Source organism: Rhipicephalus sanguineus, chromosome 3 (genome assembly GCF_013339695.2).
Source record: "Rhipicephalus sanguineus isolate Rsan-2018 chromosome 3, BIME_Rsan_1.4, whole genome shotgun sequence".
In the NCBI taxonomy this organism is placed as follows: Eukaryota; Metazoa; Arthropoda; class Arachnida; order Ixodida; family Ixodidae; genus Rhipicephalus; species Rhipicephalus sanguineus.
In genome coordinates, this window is record NC_051178.1 from 45,525,448 (window position 1) to 45,551,282 (window position 25,835).

At 47.2% G+C, this 25,835-nt stretch overlaps 1 protein-coding gene across 1 annotated transcript; it reads right to left on the reverse strand.

Annotated features, from left to right (window-relative positions):
• Positions 1-365: 365 nt before the first annotated feature.
• On the reverse strand, positions 366-25,114 carry LOC119386607 (protein phosphatase 1L). Its single transcript, XM_037653892.2, has 5 exons — positions 24,734-25,114; positions 14,300-14,425; positions 8,899-9,100; positions 7,213-7,343; positions 366-3,326 (listed from the first exon to the last, which is right to left on the reverse strand). Exons 1-5 carry the CDS (start codon positions 25,058-25,060, stop codon positions 2,931-2,933), a joined length of 1,182 nt encoding a protein of 393 aa, XP_037509820.1. The 5' UTR covers positions 25,061-25,114; the 3' UTR covers positions 366-2,930.
• Positions 25,115-25,835: the final 721 nt, after the last annotated feature.

Sequence of the window (25,835 nt, forward strand, 5' to 3'; positions counted from 1 at the left end):
AGTCCATTACGCTTTTGAAGGAAGCAATTGTCATACCGTAAAATTGCGAGCAAGCCCCTTCCCTCCCCTCTCGCCTTTTTTTTTCTTTTTTCTTTTAAAGCCTGTTCTCCGCTACAGAATCCTGCAGCAGCAGTTCCTAGGAACCCAAGTTCTGAGAGTCTTTAGAAATATGTACAATTTCTTAATACATTTACAGTGTGGTGCCTCGGGGTTGCATTCTGAGTTGTCACAAATTGTCGTAACATTTGAAGAACGTCTTGCCCCCTTGTCATAAAACGTGAAGTTTCACACAAGGCCTTGTTTCGGTAAAATCAGCAAATGCATGCGTATTCAGTAAAGCATTTCATCAGAAGCACAGGTGTGCATTCTTCTTGGAGGCTCTTCCGCCGCCGTACTGAATTTTAGTCCGCGACCAAGCAAGGGCCCCCTTCCAAATCTTGTCCGATTATCTTTCACCGTAGGGGGGGCACTTGCTCGGGATTTTACGGTAGGTTACTTTTCTTCTGTAATGCGTGCAAGCCTGGTTGATGCTAAACATGAAAGTGCTAGTACAACATGAACGTTTCATCACCTGGGAAGCTCATTCCAAAAACAGCGATCGAGGATATAGCGTCATGTTGGACACTGGTCAGTGAAATCAGAAAGCTGAAAGTTTACAAAGCTGTGCAGTGGCACTCCCTTAATAATGGAACCGTGGACGAGCACAAACATGCGGCCGTGCGAGGCAGAATGCAATACGTTGGCCAGTTGGTATTTAACTTACATAATCACAGCGCATAGGACAGCACAGAGAAAAGGGCACATGAGACACAAGGCAGAGCTAAGGCAAGTCACAGATCTTTTGATTCAAAAGAGGTAAAATAATAAATGTTGTACAATAAATAAACCTAAAGACTAAACATAGAGAAACAAAGGGTGACTAGAAAGACGAGAATTGACAAGTTTTCTACGGGTCAATAAATTAGGCATACAAGTGAGTATAGACACCTCAAAATTTAAGAGAGGCTAAGTAGACCACATGGTTAACAATGAGAGGCTGGCTGAGCAACAGCAAATAGGGTGTCACGACTTAACGACACTGTTAACATGCATTAGGAACAGTCCTCCTACATTCAAGGATGCACTAGATAAAAACGAAGCACAAAAAAGGGAAAGAAAGCCACGTTGTAGGGGACTGTACCAGGTTGCAGGAGTACTCGTGGCAAAGTGAAGTTTTTGTTGCCATCCAACATCATTTAGAAGGGCTGACTTAAAATAAGTTAATAAATTTTTGTCACGCCACTAAGACTGACACAGAGATGAATACCCTTAGAAAGGGAGCAGTGCAGAGCATCGCTTGTCATTTTGAGTCAAACACTACAGTACTGTAATTATTCTAGGGTCTTCACATGAAAGTGCATCCTTGCTTACCTCTGTAACAGCATGAAAGAACACATACACACAGGAAAGCAACATATCCCCTGCCCTTCAGGGTCACTACAAAAATTAATGATCGCTAACTCACTAAATGATCAATTCTGCCTCCCTGCAATTTTTCAGAACAAAAGGGGCCACACTTTTTTGTTCACACAAGAAATCATTTGAAGTGTACAACCAGAGCTTCCACAGTTTGAGAAGTATGTGCTTCAAAGTGACCCTGAAACAGTTTTGACATTTTGTACAAAAGCACTGAGCTGGTGGATCAAGTCTTTTTTGATCTAGAAGACCGATTTAAGCTCTCTGCGTAAAGTGTGAAATCTATTATGAGGCTTTAAATCTGCGAATTCCTGAAGATTGCAGTGGCCAACCCAAGAGAGCTTTCCACAGCCTTTGCCCATGGCATGTTCCAGGGGTGAGCAACGTCACACAGGCGACCGAGCCGGAAGGTTATCCAACTGATCTCAACATACATATAAGCTTAATTGTGAATAAATGTTGTTTGTAATATTTTAAATGCGTTGCAATTTGTTTTGCTTAAAGAAAACAGTAAAGAAAGAGAGCATGCAATCATAATTTACTACTAGACTTATGGTAAACAGCAAATGAAGTCAGCTTGTGTCACAGAAGCCAGGGTTTTCTGCACCCTATCTTTCCTCTTCTATGGTGTGCCTCATATCGTGGTTTTGGTATGTAAAACCCCAGAAATGATTAGGTGTCAGCATAAGTTAAAAAACCGTTTCAAGGACACTTTAAGAGCGCACGAAAATGGAGATAATAAACGCTCAGAAATGACCAGTGCACTGGCCCTGAAGCCCTAAAATGGTTTTGTGAAAGCGAGGGTAAAATTTTTCTCTTCACGAATAAAAGTTGTCATAATTCTAAATAAATAACAATCCAACAACGAAAAACACATGGTGCAAGTGGTACGGCCTTTTGAAGCTTGCTCAGCTTTAAGCGTCAACAATTCTGCAAACACTAAAATATGCAGATTCGGTGGCCAACCGAGTTGACAGTCGAACGCAGGAGCTCGTGAAATCATTGTTGCACAATAATGCGATTACAAACATGCCGAACAGACTTATTAAAGCACCAAGAATTATGTACAGGAAGGATCAACACTATGTACAACACTCCTGCATTCTCAAACAGCAGGAAAATGCTCAGCTACTAGTCACTAAAAGCCAACAACCTTCACTGGAAACCATGAGCAGCCAACAAGTAAGTATGTACAGGTGGGGTTCGGTACGTTTCAACCTGACTTTCTAAAGACAAAAAAAAAAGCATATGGCAGAAGTGACCACAAACATATTTCAAGGTCAATACAAAGCCAAACACCGGCTGCTTGCTTAGGCTGCACATGCAAATTCTTGCAGATGACTCTTGTGTTGTCTGAACAAGGGTTACTCCAACTGTAAAAATGCTTGGAGCTGAAAAATGCCAATGCAGTGGGCGTCTTGAGACTTCAGCATGCTGGTTGCGCGGCAGATGGTGCACGACGGCATGTAGAAGCGTCATTCACCGATCGTAGTGTTTCTCGCCGACCGGCCACGCAAGTCAACGATGAGGGCCGTGATGTTATCTAGGGACCCCGCGTTGAATGCCCGCACGACCAGTTCTCGGGCTCCGCAGAGCGGTTCGTCGAGGTACTGCAACGCCAACGAGGCCGCCTGCTCGTTGCTCAATGCGTCCCACAGGCCATCCGAGGCGAGCACAGCACAGGCGGCACCTCCGCCGTTCCCTGCGGACAAGTCGAAGGTGAGCACGTCGGGCTGAGCTACCAGCAGACGACGCTCCTTGAGTGGGTAGTCGCCCAGTGCACGTGAAGTCGCCAGCACACCGGCCACTCGCCATACGCCATTGAAGGTGATGAAGCCACCGGCTTCACGAATGCGCTTGTGCTCCTTCAGCTGGAAGAAAATGAAGAGAAATGATCAACGAGGCATTAAGGGGGGACACTGCGCCTGAAAACTTTTTTTACAATTCTTTACCAATTTAAATCAAACTCGCTGAGTTTATGTATATTTGTGTGCTGATTTCAAATATGCAATTTGTTCCCTAGTACAATGTGTAGTTTTTGAATTCCATGTGCCATTTTGGGAGCCCCAGTTTGCCTAAACTGAGAGAGTTACAAAGTAATTAGGCACATTAGAATGACCTGGAATGAGTACGTCGTCTGCTGGCCACTTTGACATCTTGCTCCCACAACTGGTCGTCCTCGCTGCCGTCCAGCGCATTTGCAATTCCAGTCTTCTTGAAACTCTTCACGTCAAATCAGCTGGCAAGGTCCAGGAGCACACCAGCTCAACGGACAGCCTCTTAATCTTGCCAGTCGGTGTCAGGCTCTGCCCTCCATGGGCCATCCAGTCTGTGTACAAGTGGCGCACACCGTCTTTGAATGGCTTGTTCAGACTAACATCAAGGGGTTGCAGCACCAAAGTGAGTTCACCTGGAATGATGGCAATCTCAGTGCGCAGCTCCTACAGTTCCTGGCGTACATTCTCTCCCAGGGGGCCGCAAAAACTGTCGAGCACAAGGAGAGACGGGAGAAGCAGGACGCCAGGTTGCTGTCCCCAGACAGTCCGGACCCAATCAGCCATCAGGTCGGACGATATTCCTCCTTTCTCTTGGGCTCGTATGTGTATGCTAGCTGGGAAGTTGGCCTTCATTACGGTTTTCCGTTTGAAGATAACATATGGTGGCAACTTCCTGCAGTCTGTCGTGATAGCCAGCATTACCGTGAAACACTGCTACTCGGCGCCCATCATTTTAACGAGTATGCTGCGTGCTCCTCTCTCATTGACTGCTCACCGGCATGTCAAAATTGAGCAGCGTGTGGTCCGCATTCCCGATTTGTGAAAGAAGAAATTCTCAGTCCCGCCACAGGCGGTCGCTGATGATGTGCGCATCCTCAAGCACAGTCCGCTGCACCGCATGAAGCGTGTTGTCCACCCATTATTCACTTTGAAAGCAGTGGTGGCGAGGCCATGCTTCCTGGCTGTGGCTTGTGCATGCGTCCTGATCATTTCGTGCGAAATGACACAGCCTTCTTTTCACAGGTCTTAGACATATTCCAAGACCTCTTCTTGGACGAATCCGAACTTTGCGGGCAAGAACATCGTGCTAGGGGACATGAGAAAGTGAAGAAGCCACAATGTGCTCTGTCGCAAACAACGAATCACATCACCCGCTGGCTCCTCGGAACCCCGGAAGGGCATTTTACGCTTTGGCAGCGTACCCAACGCCAAGCTCACCGTGCAGCGACCGCTCGCAGCAGCGGTGGCAACTGCTAGCAATTTCGCGCATCGGCACCCCAAAACGCAAGACCAAGCAGGCTGCGCGCTGAATTTTTGTCACTGCGGCTAGGCATAACTGATCACTGACAGATCGGAGATTGGCGGCCTTTGTTCTTAAATCGGTATGTCGATACCCAGCGCGCTGTTCCCATCCCGAAAGTATGTGAAGAGAGATTTGAAGTCGGAAGTTATCGAATTTGGAATGTCCGTGGTAGTAAAGTACGCTGTAAAGGGGTCCTGGCCACCTTGCTGGCCTCACATTTTAGTCAATTATATCTGAATATCCATTGTACCAGAATCCGTTGTAAACAAAACTCAATCAGTGGAACAGATAGGGAGGTTGGCATAACGCTGCAAATTGGTCTGTAGTATCCGAATGTCTGTTGTAAGCTGATCCATTGTAACAACGTTATACTGTAACAATTTTTTAGAAATCACAAAAGTTCATGCCGTTCGAGATATTCGTCATCGAATTTCATGGGCAAAATCGAAAATGATCACCCAAGGCAAGCACAAAGCGCGACCGTTCTGCTACGTCAGACCGGAACTACCCATCACATGGGAGTGACTAAATTTGAATGACGGTGCGCTGTGGCCGTATGTTTTCGTGAGAAGCTGCAAGTCATCTGACTTGTGCCCGCGCATCGCCTTACTTTTGCGCGTAGTGTTTGGTGCTTATCCGTTTCTTTCGAACTGTGCATAAGACAACCGCAATATCAACCTCTTCTTTGTCTGGGAAGCACAAAACTCAGGGGCGGCCACTGCGGCGCTTCTTGAAGGCAGTTTTTTGCGCCTCTTTATCATTTAAAGGGGTCATGAACCACTTTTTCAAGTAGTGATCTAATGACCTCATTATCGGAGTTTACTGCCTCCTGAATCGATTGCCGCAAAAATTTCTCGAATCCGTCAAGAATCAGCGGAGTTACGGGGTTTGGCGCACGCTCTCAGCGCTTCTCTCTTTTCTCGTGCCGACGAGCGCACTGGAAGCTAGACAGGGAGGGATGAAACGGGGGTAAGAAGTTACGTCAACGCGTGTCATGAAACGCAATCGCTCTCCCACTGTGATTCGCATGCGCGAGTGCGGCTACCGTGTAAAGTTAGCAGACTGAGGAGTGCGGCGCGGGCAAGTGGCGGCACCCCATGGCAAGAAGCGCATCTCATCCGGCTATCGGCCAATAAGCATGCTATGTCTCCGCGACGTACACATGCAGACGCCCCACCCACCGACGAGAGTGAGAACCGGCCTCTGTTTGAAAAGAGGGTGCCTGGGGAAACGGCAACTTCGCGCTCCGCTTGTGGCCTTTACGCGGCGCGCACGACTGTAATATTTTGCAGAGCAGTTCATAGCCGTGTCAGCTTTCCGCAGGTTGTGTTTTTTCAACAAGCCCAAGGGGTGCTTCATGACCCCTTTAAGAAAGAAACAGATAGGCACCACCCATCACACGCAAACATTAAGGGGAGACACTGGTATTTAAAATTTTTATTATTGGCGGAGATTTACCAAAAAACGCTGAAGTTTGGAAATAGCTTTCTCAAAAAGGCCATTTATTAATTTGGCACTTGCTACAACTTGCACCGTCACGCGCCAACTGGTTGACGCGGGCCAAGAAACCACCGCCAACTTGTCGGCCTACTGCTACAACGGACCCGGTGAGTCACGGCTGCAGCTAATTTCGTTCGCCCATACCACGGCTGAGAGAATCACCTTCGCTGCACGTGAATGCGCTAGTCACGTGGTCTTTTTTGTAGGTCGCGGGCTTTTTTTGCAGCTTGGAAAAAATGGTATACGTGAGACTTTCTTTATCGCAAATAATGCAATGGGGGTTTCTGAAGACGCTCTAGAACTTTGCAAGTCGTATTTCTTGCCTAAAGTCAATATTTAGCAATTTAGTTAAATAATCCTAATTAACAAATGAATTAATTACAAAACAAAAAGTTGTCTGGAGTGCACTAGGTGGCTGTCAGCAATTTTGCAACTGATTTCACTCGCCTGCCTCTAATATTGTATTTTTTAACCCTTGGCTAAAGATAGCTGGGACACCTGGTATATTTTTTTCAGGCGAACTAAATTTTTTTCGCAAAACTAACTTGGAAACCATTGTCCTGGGTCTAATGCCTAGGCCTACAGTAAATTTCATCAAAATCGGGAATGGTGACCGGGACCTCATGTTCAATCTTATCTGGACACAGACTATAGAATTTTTATTAAATATCTGTATTGTCTAAAAAAACAAACACCCTGTACATGTTGTTCTAGGCTATATTATCTGTTGATATTTGTCCACACAAATCTGTCCCACAAGTTATCTTGCCTTGAAAAATTTGTGTAAGTACTCCTTTAGAACATACAAGTAATCTCCCCTATCTATACCTTACATAGCTCCATTGTCTGTTGGTTTCATTAGGCTGCGTCTAGCAAACGAAATGAGCCCTTGATCAATCTTCCCTCTTTCCTCCGAGTTGCCACAGGACAATCACGAACAGATGTTGACTGGCTCACCTGTTGTGGCTTGTGGTCGAAGGAGAGAGGCAGGGCCTGTCCCCGCCGATCAGCCAGCACCCCTCGAGAGTCGCCCACGTTGGCTACCAACAAGTGATGGCCATGTACCAGCGCCACCAGCAGTGTGGAGCCTAGAACAACAGTTCCTTTCTCAGAAAGACATGCTGTGAAGAGGAGAGCAAGTCGGAGAGCCGCACTGAGGCTTGAGTGGCCCCAGTTTAGTTAATTTGGCACAACAGACAATTTGTAATTAAGAAGATTCCATCACACTCACGAGGCACAACACTGCTTGCTATCAGTGCAGAAAAGATGCACCAACAAAAAAATTCAGAACAAATAAAAAATATGCATGCCATATTTTCTGGAAATAAAGTGCCGAAGCCCACCTGCAAGTTGCATGGCTGTACTATAGTATACAATGCTTGTTGCTCTTACCATGGTCTGTAACCCTTTCACTGCCAATCCCGAGTATACTCGTTTTGCCTTTTTAAACCGCTCCCTGCCACTTGTGAGACAACTCTTCTAAAAAAAATAATGCAGGTGTGTGCCGCCGTCTATGGAGAGAACATGTAAACAAATATAACTTGTAAGAAAACTCCTGACATAAGATGGAGCCCATGCGTCCACATCAGCGTTGGCTCGCGTCTCTTTGCCAGCGCCTCAGCAGCGCAGCCATGGCGAGTTAGCGTGCCACGTGCGCTATTTAACAGAAGAAGAAATTCAGGAGCTCTTGACTAATTTGGCCTCCAAATAAAATGGATAATTAGTGCCTCAGCGGCTTTGAATTAACAAGTAACTATTTATTAAAAGTTAACTACTTCGTTAATTATTTCATTCTAGTGAGCGATACTTTCATTTTGATAATTCCCTACCTACAAAAATGTTTAGATGTCCTCGACAGCATGCTACTGCATAGCAAACAGAAAATTTCTGCATATCATGCAGAAAAAAAAATCCCGGCATGAAGTGTGCAGCACTGCAAAAAAAAAAAGAAAAAAAAACCCCGGCAGTGAAAGGGTTAAACTTTTGTTCGCAGCTCCTTGAAACATCCACCGAGCCATCTTAAAGGTACACTACACTGAAACAATGAATCAGTTTACACTTATAAATTATTCTTTGAGAATTCAACTGTCGTTACTTTCACCACCACAAGGGAAACAATGCCAAGGTTTCTTTTTTTTTTAATTTTGTGCTGAAATCCCTGCGTATAAACGTCAGCGTGATGTCATGGATTTTACGTGTGTAGTTTTTTGTGCATTTTGGCCACACTGTCTCAATAAAATTCAATGAAACTTGGCTCACTAAGTCTCTAGCCCCCTCAAATGACAGTGGACTTGATTTTTACCACTTCAGTACTTAAGCAGGCCTTACTAGACATTGTGACAATATAAGATGTCAAGGCAATTGGTGCAGGAATTCGAAGATGCATCGCCACGTGCATTTTCATTTTTTTAACGTTTCCTCGCTTGCCAAGTGCCTTGTTACGGCAAGTGGTGATTTCAGCATTGTCAAAGAGTGATTTACCAATGCATCAGAAAAATAGCTTTTCTCCTTAATGGCTCCCTAATTGACGAACCCCAACTAAACAAGTCCTCTTTGTAGGAAAAGAGGACCTTGTTTCCAGCACAGGCAAAGCTACGCACTTGTGATGATGAATGCAAACAGCTATTAAAAGACATTACACACCCGATAGGTCGTGGCGACTCTTCAAAATGGCCAGGAGATTCGTGTCCAGCTGCAGAATCTCATCAGTCAGTAGCTGTGAGAATTCAGACAGCAACTGTGGAACTGCGTCAGCACCAGCTTGGTGCCGCTGTCGCTGCACGGCCTCTGCAAGCTTGGGCATCAACGAGGAGAACAGGTGCTGCTCAGCAAACTCTGATGCCACCTGCAGCATGACGTGGTGCACGTGTCACTGCTCCGTTCATCGTGCTGCCTTCACTCTGGCAAGTCACCATGAGCAGGGTACAGAGACCTTAGACCACTGGTCTCCCACTAATGGTGCATTTCACTGGTTCCTACTGAATTATGACTCACCACCAATACAAAGTGCAAGAGTGAATCCAGGAAAACCCTGCTTGGGCTGCACGGTCCAACTGAATGAACCCTGTGATGGCGATTATGTCGCATGTTTCAGTCATGCCCCCTTGTTGGATACCACAGTGCCTTAGAACACTGCGAACGAGAGAATGACCCTTCGAATGAACCAGGTAAATATGTCCTCAGCAATCAACATCAACCAACCACTAGAATGCACTACAGCACTCTAAGGCGACCAGTTGAGCAAACAATCATTAGGAGAACTTAAGTTAATTGTTGCCTCTTTCGCTGCACCTTGTGATTCACATTCGCAGCAGGGTAGCTGCACTATCTTCCCTTAGCCTCTCGAGATTCCTGCCATCTTAAAGCACTGCACACTGCCTTCACTTCCTTTGCAATCTGACCTGGAAATGATTGCATAAACTGTTCATTAAAGGTATGGATTAAGATGACTGCACAATTGTGCAGAAGTCGTTTAATCATAGTGTTGCTATCTTCAAGAAAATTGGTACAAATTCTGTCTAGATTTCAGGTCATTCAGTTATTGCAGGTAACAGAAACCTGTGAAGTGCTTAGAATGCCATGAGCAAGAATTCAAAATGCAGAGTCAACATGTCAACTTGCCACCTGTTACATCATCGCCTGTGTGTTCAGTAGGGAAAAAAAAATGTCCTTTAGGACAACACGACGACAGTTACATTATCTACATACGTGAAAGAGCAGCAGCATCTAAGCACATGATGGTTTTTTTTTTACATTTGCGACATTCTGAGTGATAATAACTAAATTAAAACACCATGGAGTGCCTGGGTTGTTTGAGGTTAGATCAGATTAGTGTTTAACACTTACGAGTAATTGATTCTGTCACATAATTTTCAATACTATGGTAAGCTTTGGCACTGGTGATACAAGACAGAATAAAGTTACAGTAGTTCGCCATTTGTCATATGACAAATTTCTTCTGGCACATCTGCATCATGAATAAATGCATAATAATCAGAAGGAAGAAACATCCTGAAGCACAATATAATAATAATAATATCTGGGGTTTAACTTCCCAAAACCGTAATATGATTATGAGGGACGCCGTAGTGGATTGCTCCGGAAATTTCGACCACCTGGGGTTCTTTAACGTGCACCTAAATCTAAGCACACGGGCCTCGATCTAGCTCTTCGCCTCTACTGAAATGCAGCCACCGCGGCCGGGATTCGATCCCGCGACCTTCGGGTCAGTAGTCGAGCGCCGTAACCACTAGACCACTGTGGTGGGGCTCCTGAAACACAAGAACTGCTAATACATACAGTAAAAGTGCATGCAGCACCAGAACCTTCTCGCATGTTTTCGAACGTTCTCATTGGATTGCATGAATGATGCAAACAGCTCAGTATGTTTAGGAACTTACGCGAGCAGCACCGATAACAATGAAACGTACCATGACGCACATATAAAGGTCGATGTGCTTCATCGAAGAATTAAATTTTTCACAATCGATGACCGCCCTAGCTGCAATCACTGTTTTGACAGTTATTTCTTTTGCTAGGCACAAGTTGGCCCAATAGAGAGTTCAGTGCTTACCAATCTGGATGCAGCCTTCTTCACTGGCATAACCACGTGACAATATATAATTGCAGAACAAACAATTAGTAATACTCTTTCTTCTCTACAACAATAATATAATGAAGCTACATCAGATGACTCAGTAAATGTATTTAATAATTAGATCTCATTTTTTTCACTGTGTTCGCTTTCGTGAACTACAGCTGTCGTGCTGTGCACTATACAGTAGAACCCCGCTGTTACGTTCCTCACTGCTGCGTTTTCCCGGCTGTTACGTCGTTTTCCGCCGGTCCCGGCATAGCTCCCATAGGATACAATGTATTGGGAACCCCGCTGTTACGTCATAACTGTCGGACCGTTCCCGTATGATACGTCGCGAAGTGCGCCCGGAGCCGACCGAGTGACTACCAAAGAGAGCGGCCATGGTGCATTTTCACGCAGCTTGGCCTCGTTTGACCGTAATATTAGCCGCATGAGAGGGGCAAGCAACAGAATCTTTCAATTGATGCAAACAAAAGCATGGCCTTCGAGATTCGAATTGCAAAGATGGCGTCTATGACGTAACTGCTCGCGAAAGCAAGGCCTTCGAGATTGGCATTTACTATTGGCAAAAGCATAGCCTCTGAGATTTGCATTGCACAAACATGGCGTGTATGACGTAATTGCTTGCGAAAGCAAGGCCTTCGAGATTGGCATTCACTTCTGCCATCGCGTTGGCGTAGACTCATCATCATCGTTATTTGTCGGAGAACGGGAGGAGTTCGAGCTGGTTGGAGCTCGCATGGTCGTGCGTGCGGTTCGCGGTCGGACTCGCCGCGCCGGTCGTGATTGCGTGTGCTTAGTTCTTTCATGCCTACAGCTGTTGGTGTTAAAAAAATCACATACGTTGATTACATTTCTGTGGATGAGGCCGTCCTAAGCTCCGCGTTTCTATCCATCGACTAGATCGCGGCTGAGCGCGCCAATTTTCGAGCTGCTCGTAAGAATTGAAATAAAATTCTGTACCACTAAATATTTTGCCGTTTTTCCTGTCTTTCGGCTTTTACGTTTCCCGTTTCTTACGTTTATTTCCTACGGTCCCTTCAAAAACGTATCAGCGGGGTTCTACTGTATGTGTTTTTCTGGGATATTTAATGCTCAGTTTACTTCTGTTGATAGACTATTACTTCGGTATCTGTCTGTATATGATGCACACAGTCTATATTGTGCTTGTAGTTGTACCTACAAATACATGTTTAGATGTGTTTTAACAGTGAGGCTGTTTAAGCTGGAGCTTAGGCCGTTCGGTGTGCCCAGAAAAACCTCACTGAATGGCGATGTCACCATGCGTCGCCTAGCAACACGCTGGAGGATGAAAAGGAGGATTGGAAAGGAGGAAGAGGAGAAATAAATAAAACAAAATAAAATTTCTTGGCGAGGTGAAATTCGAACCCGGGTACCCACGGTCCAAAGGCGAGCGTCGAAACCACTCTGCTATGTATACAGGCACGCTAGCCGGACAAGCATTTATGGGAACCGTATGAACGCGGTGCTACGGGCGAGAGAGCAAGAAAAAAAAACATGGCAGATCCCTCTGTCATAGGAATCGGTATAACACGAAAGTGAAACGTCTCTTCAAAGACATAATTGAATGTATGTTGTGCATTGTTTTGGCACAAGGGCAAAGGAATGAATGCTATAGCAACAAATTGTAATGTCACACGCAGAACTGCAAGCAGCTCGAATCTTGCTGCTCGTGCAGAAAGGACGCATAAAAAGAACATACACAGGATGAGCGCGAACTAACAACTGTCACAGCTCGACAGTTAAAGCGCGCTGCTCAAACACAAAGGAGGTCGCACGAAACGAACGCACAAGTATACACAGGATGAGCGCAAACTAACTGTCACAGTTGTAACTTGTTTGTGTGTTAGCAGCACACTCCTTTCGCAAAAGCGGCTACTGCAGTGAGCAAAGTGACCTTCGTGCTCTATGTAACTTCAACGCAAACTTGCGGTGAGAGCACAAGACGTACAAACCACACCCCATCAGATAAGCACCCGCACACAAGCACGCTCTTTGAACCTTTTGCGCCATCTCACTAGTGATAACAAAAACACGCTGAAGTGTCACCGATCTCAAGAGTACCACAAACGGTAATTGGTGTATATAAATAGCTTGCCGTTAGTATGCTTAAGAACGTGCCGTATGTGGCCGAGTTGGTTCGCACTGCGGAGCGAGGGGTTGTAGGTTCGAGTCCCGGTGATGGAACTTTTTCTTCTAGTTTTTTTTTCTTTGCCATCTGTTAGTGTATATTTTAGAACGTCATATCCATGACGGAAATACGTCAGCGGAGCCGTGGTGGACCCCGTCATAAAACACTTTCGTGTTAAAAGATAGAGAGAAAGAGGAAGAGAGAGAGAAACGCAGAGAAAGAGAGCAATAAATAGAGAGAGAGCCTCAACTCTGCTTTCCCAGGCTCAATAACTGACCCTATGTATGTTCATGTGGCTATATCTCAGCTTGAGTGGCTATCTCTAGGCTAGGCTTGGCTGGTCAAGGAAGGCCGCGCAGCTCCGCTCTTCCTTCAACCTTGGCAGCACCACTGCGAAGCTGCCCTAATTTCTTATCAATATTTTACTCTTTGAGCACAAAAGTGTGCGAAGAAGGCAATGAAGGTATACAGAAGAAGAAACAAATACAAGTTTAAATCCTGAGGCTATGTGGGGAATTCGGCACAGCTGGCAGCAAAATATCTGCAGAGGTTGCTAAAGGATACTTTGCATTGAACGAGGTGGTTGAGGGAGTGGAATAAACTTCACATGCGCTCTTGGCTCTGATATGGGTGAAGGCACATGAGGTCTGCAGCTGGATGGTTGATATAAAGCCTCCTTGCCCAATTACACCACAACGTTTCGTTGGCTTATCATTTGGGCTATTACAAAATCCATTAAAAAGCCTTTCGCAGTATATTCGCCCTTAATAATAATTTTTGGAGTTTTACTTGCCAAAACTACGATGCAATTATGAGGCAGAGGGCTCTGAAAATCTCGAACCCCTGAGGTATTTCCACGTACACCTAAATCTAAGTGTACGAGCGTCTGGCATTTTGCCTCGTAACATGTGACCGCCATGGCTGGCATCGAACCAACAAGTTTCGGGTCGGCAGTCTATGCTCCCTCGCTGGTGTACTAAATTTACACAACTTCCAATGCATAGCTGAAATTTTGAGCAGGGTTTAAAATGAGGGGCCCTCCAAGAGAAACAGCTTAACTATGTTACGACGAAATTACATCCAACACGGCAACATCTACATTGCAGTCAATATTCTCTATAAGTATGCGACTATCACATGCTGACTTCAATGAGAAATGTTCCGAGTTTATGTGTTGAACGATTTGTGCATTCACCTTCACTCTATCAAGGTTTGTGTGCGACTCCTTGCGTGGTATCTAAGTTGGCAATAGCAGCGACTGCAATCGAAGCACATCGTCACAACCGTTGACTTACCTCTCCGCCATGGCCATCGAAGACTCCGTAAAGGTGAAGATCGTGCTCCTCATTGCTCAGAATGCAGAAGCGGTCCTCCATGCGGGGCCTGCGCCCCTGCAGTGCAAACACGCCTGCATGCTTGGCCTGCATGGCAAGAAAGGTTTCCGTGTCAATTTGCAGGCAGTTGGGCCCAATGTTCTATTTATGCTTCTTATAACAAACACTCAATAATGGGCACTTAACAGACAAGAACTTGGTAACAGTGCAATACTAGGATGTGAACACTGTTCTACATTAGTGGTGAAGATGGCTGTAAATAATCCGAAAACACTGAACAATCTGTAAGGATGCCTCAGCAGAAAAAAGAAGTATGTCACCACAAAAGGAGTCACACTATCATCGAAACAGATCAATTGGGCATTTGTTGAAGCAAAAACGCCTACGCCTACCCTGCATTTTTTTCTCTGTCCACGAGGAATTTCAATTACCAATCATGCTAAGATACATACTATGGAACCCTTGAAAGTGGCAAAGATGGCACTACTTATATTCCAGAGTATGCCATAGTGCCATGCAGGCATGCCAATGGTGCATTTCTTCACTGGTGCCTTATTTTGCCACCATTTCCTTGTAGCATGGCCAGTGCTGTGGGGGCAGTGCATCCCTGTTATGAAACACGTACGTACATGTCTAAGTAAGGAACTGCAACCAAATCATTTATGTAGATGCTGCATTGAATTAAGTTCAGTTCTATTCTATTTTTCTTGGCACACACAAAAAGTCAGTTTCGCCACAAGGACGAAGCAATGAATGAGATAGCAAGAAATTGAAATGTAACAAGAAGAACCAGAAGCAGCTCAATACTTGCAGCGCGCCGCTGAAGCATAAAGAAGGACGCCCTAAAAGAACGCATAGGCATGCAAAGGGCAACTGTGAACTAACAACTGTCACAGTTGTTTTGTCTACGTGCTGCAAGTGTCGACAATGGAGAATCGGACACTCTTAGAAATTGCTTCTTCTTTTAAACTGCGGCGCGTGAAGTGACCCCCTGCGTCTCCAGCCACATGGGGGCGTCTGATGCAAGGTGTGCCCGGTATTCTTTGTTTTTTTTTCCCCTTCCACATCACGAGTGGGTACAGAAAAGGGCCACTTTGTTGTGCGCGTCGCAAGGGCAGTTTTCAAATTCAAAGAAAATTAGGAGCGTCGCGTGATAGAAAACATACTCACGCTCCGAGATTTGCTTACCACCAGCGGTACGTAGTGTATATAAATAGCTCGCCCTTATTTCGCCGGTGCATACATGGTGTGTGGTTGAATTGTCTAGCGCAGTGCGCTGGGGAGCGAGAGGGTTGCTGGTCCGAATCCGCGGTCGGGTACTTTTTCTTTGTGCCTTTTTTATATATTGCCACGGAAAACTGCCATCAGTTCGTACAACGCAGGCGTCGCAAACGAAGCGAAACGAAGACGGCACTGCTACGACAGATGAAGCCAGCCACAATGCGCCGGCTGGCCCTGCATGCGCACGAGCTTCGGTCGAGCAGCCAACGCGCGTGAAGAAGAGAAAGACGGCGTTCGAAGGAGAGGCTCGTGAGAGCTGCGGACTTTCGGTTCCTTCCGAATTTTCGGTGTTTCCTTTTGGCTTTGGGCACAAGTTCGCCCCTCAAAAAATAGTGTAAATACCAAATCCTTGTGGAGACTGGTGTTACATTTCTGGTGGAGGTGCTGGGTAGATGATTCCGAGCCCCAGAGAGCGCAGCCCAAGCCCTGATCAACCGGAAGCCGTGGAGCTTACACCGGTGCACCAATGGGCCAGCCGCCGTATTCGAGGAGATTCACCAGAATTCGGACCCCTTCCCGCTGCTTCAAGAGTACCGGCGACTGAGACAAGCGACACCACCACCATGACCAGCCAAGTTATACCGTCGCAGCTCATCGTGAGCCAACCTGTCATACCTAAGGTATTCCACAGCGACTCGTTCAAGGACGCCGAAGACTGGTTAGACCACTTCGAGAGAGTGGCAAATATCAACCAATGGAACGAAGAACGCAAGCTGCGCAACGTCTACGTTGCTCTGGAAGACTCTGCACGAGTGTGGTACGAAAACCACGAGGCATCCCTAACGTCTTGGGAAGAGTTTCGGCGACAGCTACTGTGTACGTTCGGTAACAGTGATCGCCGGGAAAAGGCAGAAGCAGCTCTTCGTACATGGAACCAACGCACCAACGAGACTGTTGCGATGTACATAGAAGACATGTCCCGGCTGTTCAAACGAGCTTATCCCAGCATGACCGAAGACAAGAAGGTGCGCCATCTCATGCATGGGGTAAAACAAGAGCTGTTCGCGGGACTTGTTCGCAATCCGCCTCACACAGTTGCGGAGTTTCGGTCGGAAGCAACAACCATCGAAACGACGCTGCATCAGAGAGCCCGGCAGTACAATCGCGACGTAGCCTGTACATCAGCTGGAGTCTACTCGGCAGGCGTTGCGGATAACCTGGACACCCTGCGGGAGCTCGTCCGGTCGGTAGTCAGGGAGGAGCTACGCAAGCTGCAGTCACCCGATGTTTCACCGGAGCTGTCTATTGCTGATGTTGTGCGAGAAGAAATTAGGCACGCCATACGGGAGCCGCAGAGTGATTCAATACCGACACGACGCGCGGTAACGTACTCTGAGGTGCTCAGGCGACCTGCTGTCCACTGTGCGCCGATCGAAACGCCAAGTACCTACGCACAGACAACACGCAGTTCGCCCCATATGGTAGAGGCAGCACGCAGTCCACCTCGCGTGGCAGAAACAAGGCCTCGGAAAAGTGACGTATGGCGAGACGCCGAACGGAGGCCCCTATGCTTCCACTGTGGAAAGGCTGGTCACTTGTACCGATTTTGCCGATACCGTCAGGCTGGTCTTAGGGGATTCGCCATCAATGTACCGTGTCCTCGAAACGGCGAAAGACCGTCCGACATCGAAGAATACCTATGCTCGCGTCAGAACTTTGACCTGCCTCATCGTCATCAGCCACGCTCGCTATCCCCTATGTGCCACCGCTCGCCCAGCCCACATCCCTTCTCAAGCGCGCCCAGGCATCGTTCGCCTAGCCCAACCCCGGGAAACTGAAGACCGCGACCTGTGGAGGCAAGGCCGCTGGCGATCAGACATGTGAAGATCCTCCACTGCAATATCAGCATGACGACGACGACTGTTTACAGGTAAAGAAGTACAGTAGCGAGAAAATAACTTCAGACTTGCCGCTGGCAATTGACGGACTAGAGCTCAATGCTTTAATCGATACCGGTGCGGATTACTCTGTGATCAGTTACGACTTAGCGAAGAAACTAAAGAAAGTCTTAACCGAATGGATTGGACCTCAAGTGCGTACTGCAGGCGGTCACCTTAGAACGCCTCTCGGCAGGTGCACCGCAGGAGTTGGGATACGGGGCTTCACTTACGTCAATGACTTCGTCGTCCTGCCCGTGTGTTCGAGGGAAGTTATACTGGGAATGGATTTCTTACAAGATAATGGTGCCATTATCAACTTACAAAGGTCAAGCGTATCATTTTCGACGGAACATGCTATAAAGGTAGCAGAAGCAGACGAATGATACACCACTCCACTACGCGTCGTCGATGATGATGTGACCGTACCGCCACGAAGCAGTGTAATGGTTCTCGTCAGGAATGATACATTTAATGACTGCGAAGGTGTGGCTGACAGCAACATGGACGTTTTCCTGAAAAAAAGCATTTGTGTGGCACGAGGAATTGTTCAGTTGCGAAACGGGTGCGCAGATATCCTCCTGACAAATTTCGGGAACGAATTCCAGCATATCGCGAAGGAGACAACCATAGCCTTTCTCCATGAGTTCTGTGCAGCGACAGAAATATGCAGTCTCGAAACAACGTCAGTGGATGTAAAATCAACACCTGACGTCTGCGACGTAATATCTGTCAATCCACAGCTTTCAGAAATTCAACGGCGACAGTTATATGACCTCGTACGGGAATTTGGCACCTGCTTCTCCAATAGCTCAAAGGTACGGCGCACGAGCATTGCCAAACACAGGATCATAACGGACGAGACAACCAGGCCGGTATGCCAGCATCCATATCGTGTTTCACCAAAGGAAAGGGAGGTGATCAAGAATCAGGTACGGGAGATGCTTGAAGATGATGTTATCCAGCCTTCTAACAGTCCGTGGGCATCCCCCGTGGTGCTTGTCAAGAAAAAGGACAACACGCTGCGGTTTTGTGTCGACTACCGGAAACTGAATGCTGTGACTAAGCGGGATGTATATCCCCTTCCACGCATCGACGACACGTTAGATCGACTTCGGTGTGCCAAGTTTTTCTCATCACTGGATCTGAAAAGCGGATACTGGCAAATCGAAGTTGATGAACGCGATCGCGAGAAGACTGCATTTGTTACCCCGGATGGACTCTATGAATTTAAGGCTCTCCCATTTGGTCTCTGTTGTGCACCTGCAACGTTCCAGCGAATGATGGACACTGTACTTTCCGGATTGAAGTGGCAGTGTTGTTTAGTGTACCTAGACGACGTGATCATCTTTGCCGCTACATTCGACGAGCACATCAAGCGTCTGCGGTCAGTGTTAGAGGCAATCCGTTCGGCAGATTTGACAATTAAGCCAGAGAAGTGTCAATTCGGTTTCGAAGAACTTCGATTTCTGGGGAACGTCGTCAGCGCCCAAGGTGTTCGCCCTGATCCCGATAAGACAGCCACCGTCGCAAGGTTTCCGGTGCCAACAGATAAGAAGTCAGTACGGAGGTTTCTTGGTCTATGCGCTTATTATAGACGATTTGTCCAAAATTTCTCGAAGATCGCAGAACCCTTAACGAAACATATGAGAAGATGTGCCCTTCCAGTGGCAAAACGAGCAACAAAGCGCCTTCGACGAATTAAGAAAACGACTGGAAAAGCCCCCAATTCTTTCCCATTTTGACGAGACAGCTGACACAGAAATACACACAGACGCCAGTAACATCGGCCTTGGATCCATTCTAATACAGTGGCAGAATGGCGAAGAAAAAGTGATAGCTTACGCCAGCCGGACTCTATCGAAAGCGGACACCAACTATTCAGCCACAGAAAAAGAATGCCTTGCCGTCATCTGGGCCATCAGTAAATTTCGGCCGTACCTATACGGTAGGCCTTTCAAGGCAGTCAGCGATCATCATGCCCTTTGCTGGCTGGCGAACCTCAAGGACCCATCTGGACGATTAGCAAGGTGGAGCCTCAGACTGCAGGAATATGATATCACCGTGGTATACCGTTCTGGGAGGAAGCATACCGATGCCGACTGTTTGTCGCGGGCGCCTGCAGACATAGCACTATCAGAGGAAGATGACTTTCCATTCGTAGGGGTTGTCGAGACTACTAAAATAGCCGAATGTCAACGCGCAGACGAAGAATTGCTCCCGCTCATTAAACGCCTGGAAGGAGCCAATGTACGAATACCTCGTATATTTTCTCGAAGCCTCACATCGTTCTGCCTCCGAAGAAATGTTCTTTACAAGAGAAACTTTAAGCCAAACCGTGAGAAGTTCTTGCTTGACGTTCCTGCAACTATGCGGCAAGAAATACTACGAGCGTGCCACGATGAGCCCACATCTGGACATTTGGGCGTGACTCGAACGCTTGCTAGAATCAGTCTGCATTATTATTGGCCCAAGCTATTAGCTTCAGTACAGCACTATGTTAAGACATGCCGTGAGTGCCAACGACGAAAAACACCAAGTATTAAACCGGCTGGCCTCCTCCAACCTATAGATCCGCCGAAAGCGCCGTTCCAACAAGTTGGAATGGACCTCCTTGGACCCTTCCCGACCTCTTCACTCGGCAAGAAATGGATCGTTGTGGCGACGGATTACTTGACCAGATACGCCGAAACAGACTCCTTGCAACGGGGAACAGCGGCTGAAGTGGCCCAGTTTTTTGTAAACAGCATAGTCCTCCGGCATGGCGCTCCAACTGTCGTAATCACTGATCGCGGAACGGCCTTCATAGCGGAACTTATGAAGTGCCTGCTGAATATGACTCACACTATTCACAGAAAAACCGCCGCCTATCATCCCCAAAGCAATGGTTTGACTGAACGGCTCAACAGAACTCTAACCGACATGATATCTATGTATGTCGATGTCGAGCACAAAAAGTGGGACGAAATTTTACCCTACGTCACCTTCACCTATAACACCGCCGTACAAGAGACCACCAAGGTTGCCCCGTTTCAACTAGTTTACGGTCGTGAAGTTGCCACAACACTGGACGCTATGTTACCGATAGACCAAGATGACTACCCCCCTGATCTTGACGACTTTCTACAACGAGCGGAAGAAGCCCGCCAATTAGCAAGGTACCGAATACATCGCCAACACCGGATCGACGCCGACCGCTACAACCAAGGAAGACGTGAAACGCGGTATGACGTTGTCGACAAAGTGTGGTTATGGACCCCAGTACGACGACGCGGTCTGTCTGAAAAACTCATTTGCCGATATTTTGGTCCCTATGAAGTAGTGCAGCGCCTGAGTGACCTGGTTTATGAAGTCAAGCCTGCAGGACAGGCGCCTTCGCGACGACGCAATCCCACTGAGCGCGTACACGTTGTGCGCATGAAGCCATACCACGACCGACACAAAGATTAGCCACCCCAGTCACCCACTGTACTACCAACTCGTTCCTCGAAACCCGCCCACAAATGGAACTCTGCATACAGCCTCATCGCACGCATCGGGGCGATGCGTCTTGAGAGGGGGAATAATGCCACGGAAAACTGCCATCAGTTCGTACAACACAGGCGTCGCAAACGAAGCGAAACGAAGACGGCACTGCTACGACAGATGAAGCCAGCCACAATGCGCCGGCTGGCCCTGCATGCGCACGAGCTTCAGCCGAGCAGCCAACGCGCGTGAAGAAGAGAAAGACAGCGTTCGAAGGAGAGGCTCGTGAGAGCTGCGGACTTTCGGTTCCTTCCGAATTTTCTGTGTTTCCTTTTGGCTTTGGGCACAAGTTTGCCCCTCAATAAATAGTGTAAATACCAAATCCTGGTGTTACAATATATACATACATATACATATCTGGGGCATGATGGCGACGGCAAAAATCAGCCGAGAGTGTCCATCTAATTGCTATCGCAATAAAACAAAAATGGAGGAGGCATGAACAAAATGTGAAACTCCGTTCACTTGAAGGGGATTGGGTCCCTCCTTGCAAGGCATACAGCATGCCAGTGGACGCGATACATAAAGAAAAAAACAGTATGTGCAATTGTGGTAGCAATACTGCAAGGCAGTACATTTTGTGCTTTTCAATATAAAAATAAACACTTAAATTGCACAGAAAAGTAAACACTAAAGCACATGTCATACTTCTTAAGAGAAACACATCGAATATACTGAATTATAGCTTGTAAATGCAGGGGAAAAAAAAATAAAAACACTACATAAATACATATAAACTGAATAAATAAGAAATGTACGATTGTCCACAGATGTAATTATGGAAGAGACAAAAAATTAAGTTTTTCTTACTTGTCATCAAAACGTGCGCACATTCTTAGGGCCTCTAGTGGTTTAGGCCCTGCCGCTTTAATGTCCTACCTTTTTCTTTTGCTCCCTGCTCCTTTGCCACCAGTACAGCTGTGCATGCATTTTCAAGTAGTGCAAGTTTCACAGCGATAAACCTTTAGTTGTGGGTGAGCACTCGAGACCGTCTCTTTCCACGCACGCATATGTGCCTGCAGGTGAGCTCCCTCTACAAAAGCAGTTGTTTCGTTAGTCGATGCTTCGTTCCAGTGCTGCTACCGCATCACTTCTGTGCCATAAAAACCCGACATAATGAGCCCCTGTTACTGACACTATGGAGTATGCTGCAGGCCTAAGGGTGAGTGGAGCTTCCGTTAGTGCTTCGCCAAAGCCATTCTGTGCCACAACGCTGATTATCAGCACTGGCTGCACCCCAGATTCCCTATTAAGGTGCACAACTTTGTAACCGTCTACACTCACATTGTGCGAAAGATGCTTGTATTTCTTACTTGTGCCAGCCTCCACAAATATTCCAGTAATGTTTTTGTGTGTGTGCTCTTCTACGCTTCGTGTAATAAGGCTGTGTGTTCAGTCCCCACGGGCAGCAAGTTGTATTCCTCATCCACATTCACTTCTGCTTATCTCATAATTACCGAATTTGAATTAAAAACTACAAATAATTATATATCACTGCATTAGCAATAGGACTCTAAGCTTCGAAAGATCGTCAGTCGAATTGGTATGAAGTCGGCGGCATGTGCACAGCTATGAATGATGGCGGTGAAAGAAGGCAAATGTGGTACGAGTTCTTTTCGTCAAGTGCCTTTCACCAGAGTCGGTAAAGTGAAGCAATCTTGGCAAAGCCGTAGAGCCGATAATCGTATGGTGTTCTTATTAGCACACAGCCTTGTAAATCATTTCATCCTGGCTCGCCAATCTGGCTTTGCCTCTCACAAAGTCAGAAATCGGGGTGTTTTCCAATGGATGATTTTAAAAAAAGCTGGCTTAGCTTCCATGCCAAGGGCTTTGTAGAGGTGCTCTTAGAGGCCACACACTGCGTAGCCAGATAATGTGCCATCTTGAAGTGCTTAATGAGTTTCTCACCACCAAAACACTCTAGAAGCTAGTGCTTTACGACAGGACTCTTTCGGTTACATGACTTCGGGTAACCCGAGTTCCCAATGCTCACGCCAAAATGCCTTTTCAAGACTGACAACATATTCTAGACAAAATCCTGGAACAATTGACAGTGCAGGTGGTTGTTTTCGTGGGTAGTGCATTACAGAAGGAGAAAATATCAAGGGGAAGAAGCCCCACAGATTCCCACCCCCTGGCTAATGAGCCTGGTACAGGCAACATGAGACATTCTGAAAGTATTACAGACCTCGCTTACATTAAGAGCTAAAGCTCTCCTAGTAAAAAGAAAAATCTACAAAAAGAATGATGGTCAGTGGTGAGTCAAGGCATGCAACTGTAGAAGTAGCGCGGGTGAGGGCAGACTTCAGGCCTCGTTAGTGCGGCATCCCTAGATACTTAAAACGGGGACAAGGGGGAATACACAAGCACACCTTCAATGATGTTCATTGAAGCCATAGCGCTGAGAAGACAGAGACCACAGAAAGAGGACGGGACGTGCGTTATTAGTGCTATGGCTTCAATGAATGTAACAAACCAATTTGCCCAAAAGTCTGTCCTCTTAGGTTTCAATTATGTGTGTAGAAACTTAGTGCTTGTTTTATATCTTAATAGCTATCTGTGCTAAACACTAAGAATAGTGAGGGTAGCCACACATGCACCGTGTACTCATGCCCTAGCACCATCGGCAATGCAGCTCCACTCAATGCTCACACAGGAGAAAGCTCTGGGCTGGCATTTTGTAACGATGCCTTATTCAATGCATTTTGGCCAGTGGTCAAAGCAATGGTCCGCCCACGGTATCAATGGGATCAGCTGGCCATGAGCAGTGGACGATACGACAAGCGCAGAATGAAGCATAATGCATCGCTACAAAATACTGACCCTCCATGCATTCACACAACATGCATACTTACGCAGATGTCTTGCATAACATTCTGCTGAGCAGGGTAGCAGTCAGTGTTTCATTAACGTATTATAATGAAGACTTCGAGAGCACGCTTCAATAATACAAAAAAAATATTGTTCTGGCTTCCTCAGTGCAGATGCGCTCATGAAAATGCGTTACGTATTGTTGCCACAACCATGACTGTTAAACCAAAAATGTTAATATGTACAAAGTGACATATAAAACATGCCATCAACAAAAGCAGGGTGAGAAGATGGGCCTGTTTTTGGCAACAAGCGCAAGACGGGATGGGCCTGTTTTGGCAACAAGCGCAAGACGGGATGGGACACCCCTTTTCGAAACAAGCCCCATTGTCATTCAAGCTTTACAAAGTCCTATGTCGGACCCGATGTAGCAGCAAGAGGGGAATTAGCACTATGAGGAGTAGCATACTTACGAGGCTCACAGGTTTACTCGTATAGTTACACGGCTGGCACGACTGAGTTAGGGTGCGCAGCCCTCAGCTTACGTAGTCGAAAAAGAACACAAAGTGAAGGCTGAAGTCTTATCCGACCTTTACTGATCGGTCTTAGAAACATTTTAAACCACATGCGCCCGACTGAGTGAATGTGTGGCCTGGCAAGGCAAGCCAGAAGAACTTGCCGTCGTTCGCGTCTTTTGATGTGTCGGGTAATTACTAGCTGACACAGGAAGGAGACTCTGATTACGTGCCGTTTCTCTTAGCTGATCAAAATGCTAAAGCCGCCAGCCTGAGCTCGCGGTTGCTGTAGATGACAACCTGGACCAGTTGAGATGGACATCGACATGTGAACTTTGTCCTGAGCACCAAAGCGATGAGTACCGTCTTGCGTGCCAGGCACTGACCTGCAGTTCCCAGGAGCGCCTCTCGGATGCCGAGCCGACTGGTTGGCTGCGCATCAACAGCTTCTTGACGGCGTCGGGCCGGCCCAGCAGTTCGAGGCGTCGCATGAGCAGCCGAAGCCAGGCGTCGCCCGGCGACTGGCACAGGAACACAGCGGCTAACAGGGCCACGAACACGGCCAGAGTTCCGGGCCTCAAGACGTACAGGCGGACGTAGAAGGCGGCCGCGTCCGCCATCGGCAGCAGTTCGGTACGCGCTGCTCGCGACACGAGGCTGACGTGCGCCCAGAAGATCTCCTGCACCACTTCGCCCTCCAGCTCGTCGTCCATCCCCACACACTGCTGTCAGCGCGACGGCACTACGATGCGGACCAAGCTCCCGATGATGCGATGGCTAGCGCTTAGCAGCTGTGCGTGCCTACAGAAACACTAGACAACACGGAATCCGGAAGTGTACCCATGGACTAGAATGACAGCGAGCGCCACCACAACAAAATTAATTTATGTTGGGTTTCCTTGTGTCACGATGGGATTGCGACTGTTGCGACGTTTACTCAGACTTAAGCCTGTTTCACATGCGAGCGACCGAGCGGCGGGGCCCGCAGCGATCGAGCGGCAGCAGGACGCTCGGACGCGGCTTCGTTTCACATGCACCGCTCTTGCGCGGCGCGCGCCTCTGCGATGCGCAGTGATGGTTGTGGGAAGCGCCCGTTATCCGCGGGTTTCCTTTCTCCGGGCTCGCTTGTTTTGGTGCGCTTGGGTTGCAAGTTTCACGAGCCTTCTACTTCGGTGATCAAATTTCACGCGCCTAAACCTTGAATGATGAAAATGTGCAGTGTATCAGAGTGCAATTAAACAACTTCAGTAGTCACGTTTATTTCTGTTCCAGCTTTCTTTTTTTACCACGCAAGTCATGTTGCACGCCCATACACTTGGCCATGGAAAAGCGAAAGAAAGAATTTGTTTTGGGGGTTTTAAGCTTTCACAGGGCTTTCGGTGGCTTTTGCTCTCGAATGCCGCAAGGCGCTGGTGCGCCGTATGGGCCGGCAACCGGATGCAAGCGGCCCAGTCGACGACATTGTGGGTTTGTGAAGGAGCTCGTCTC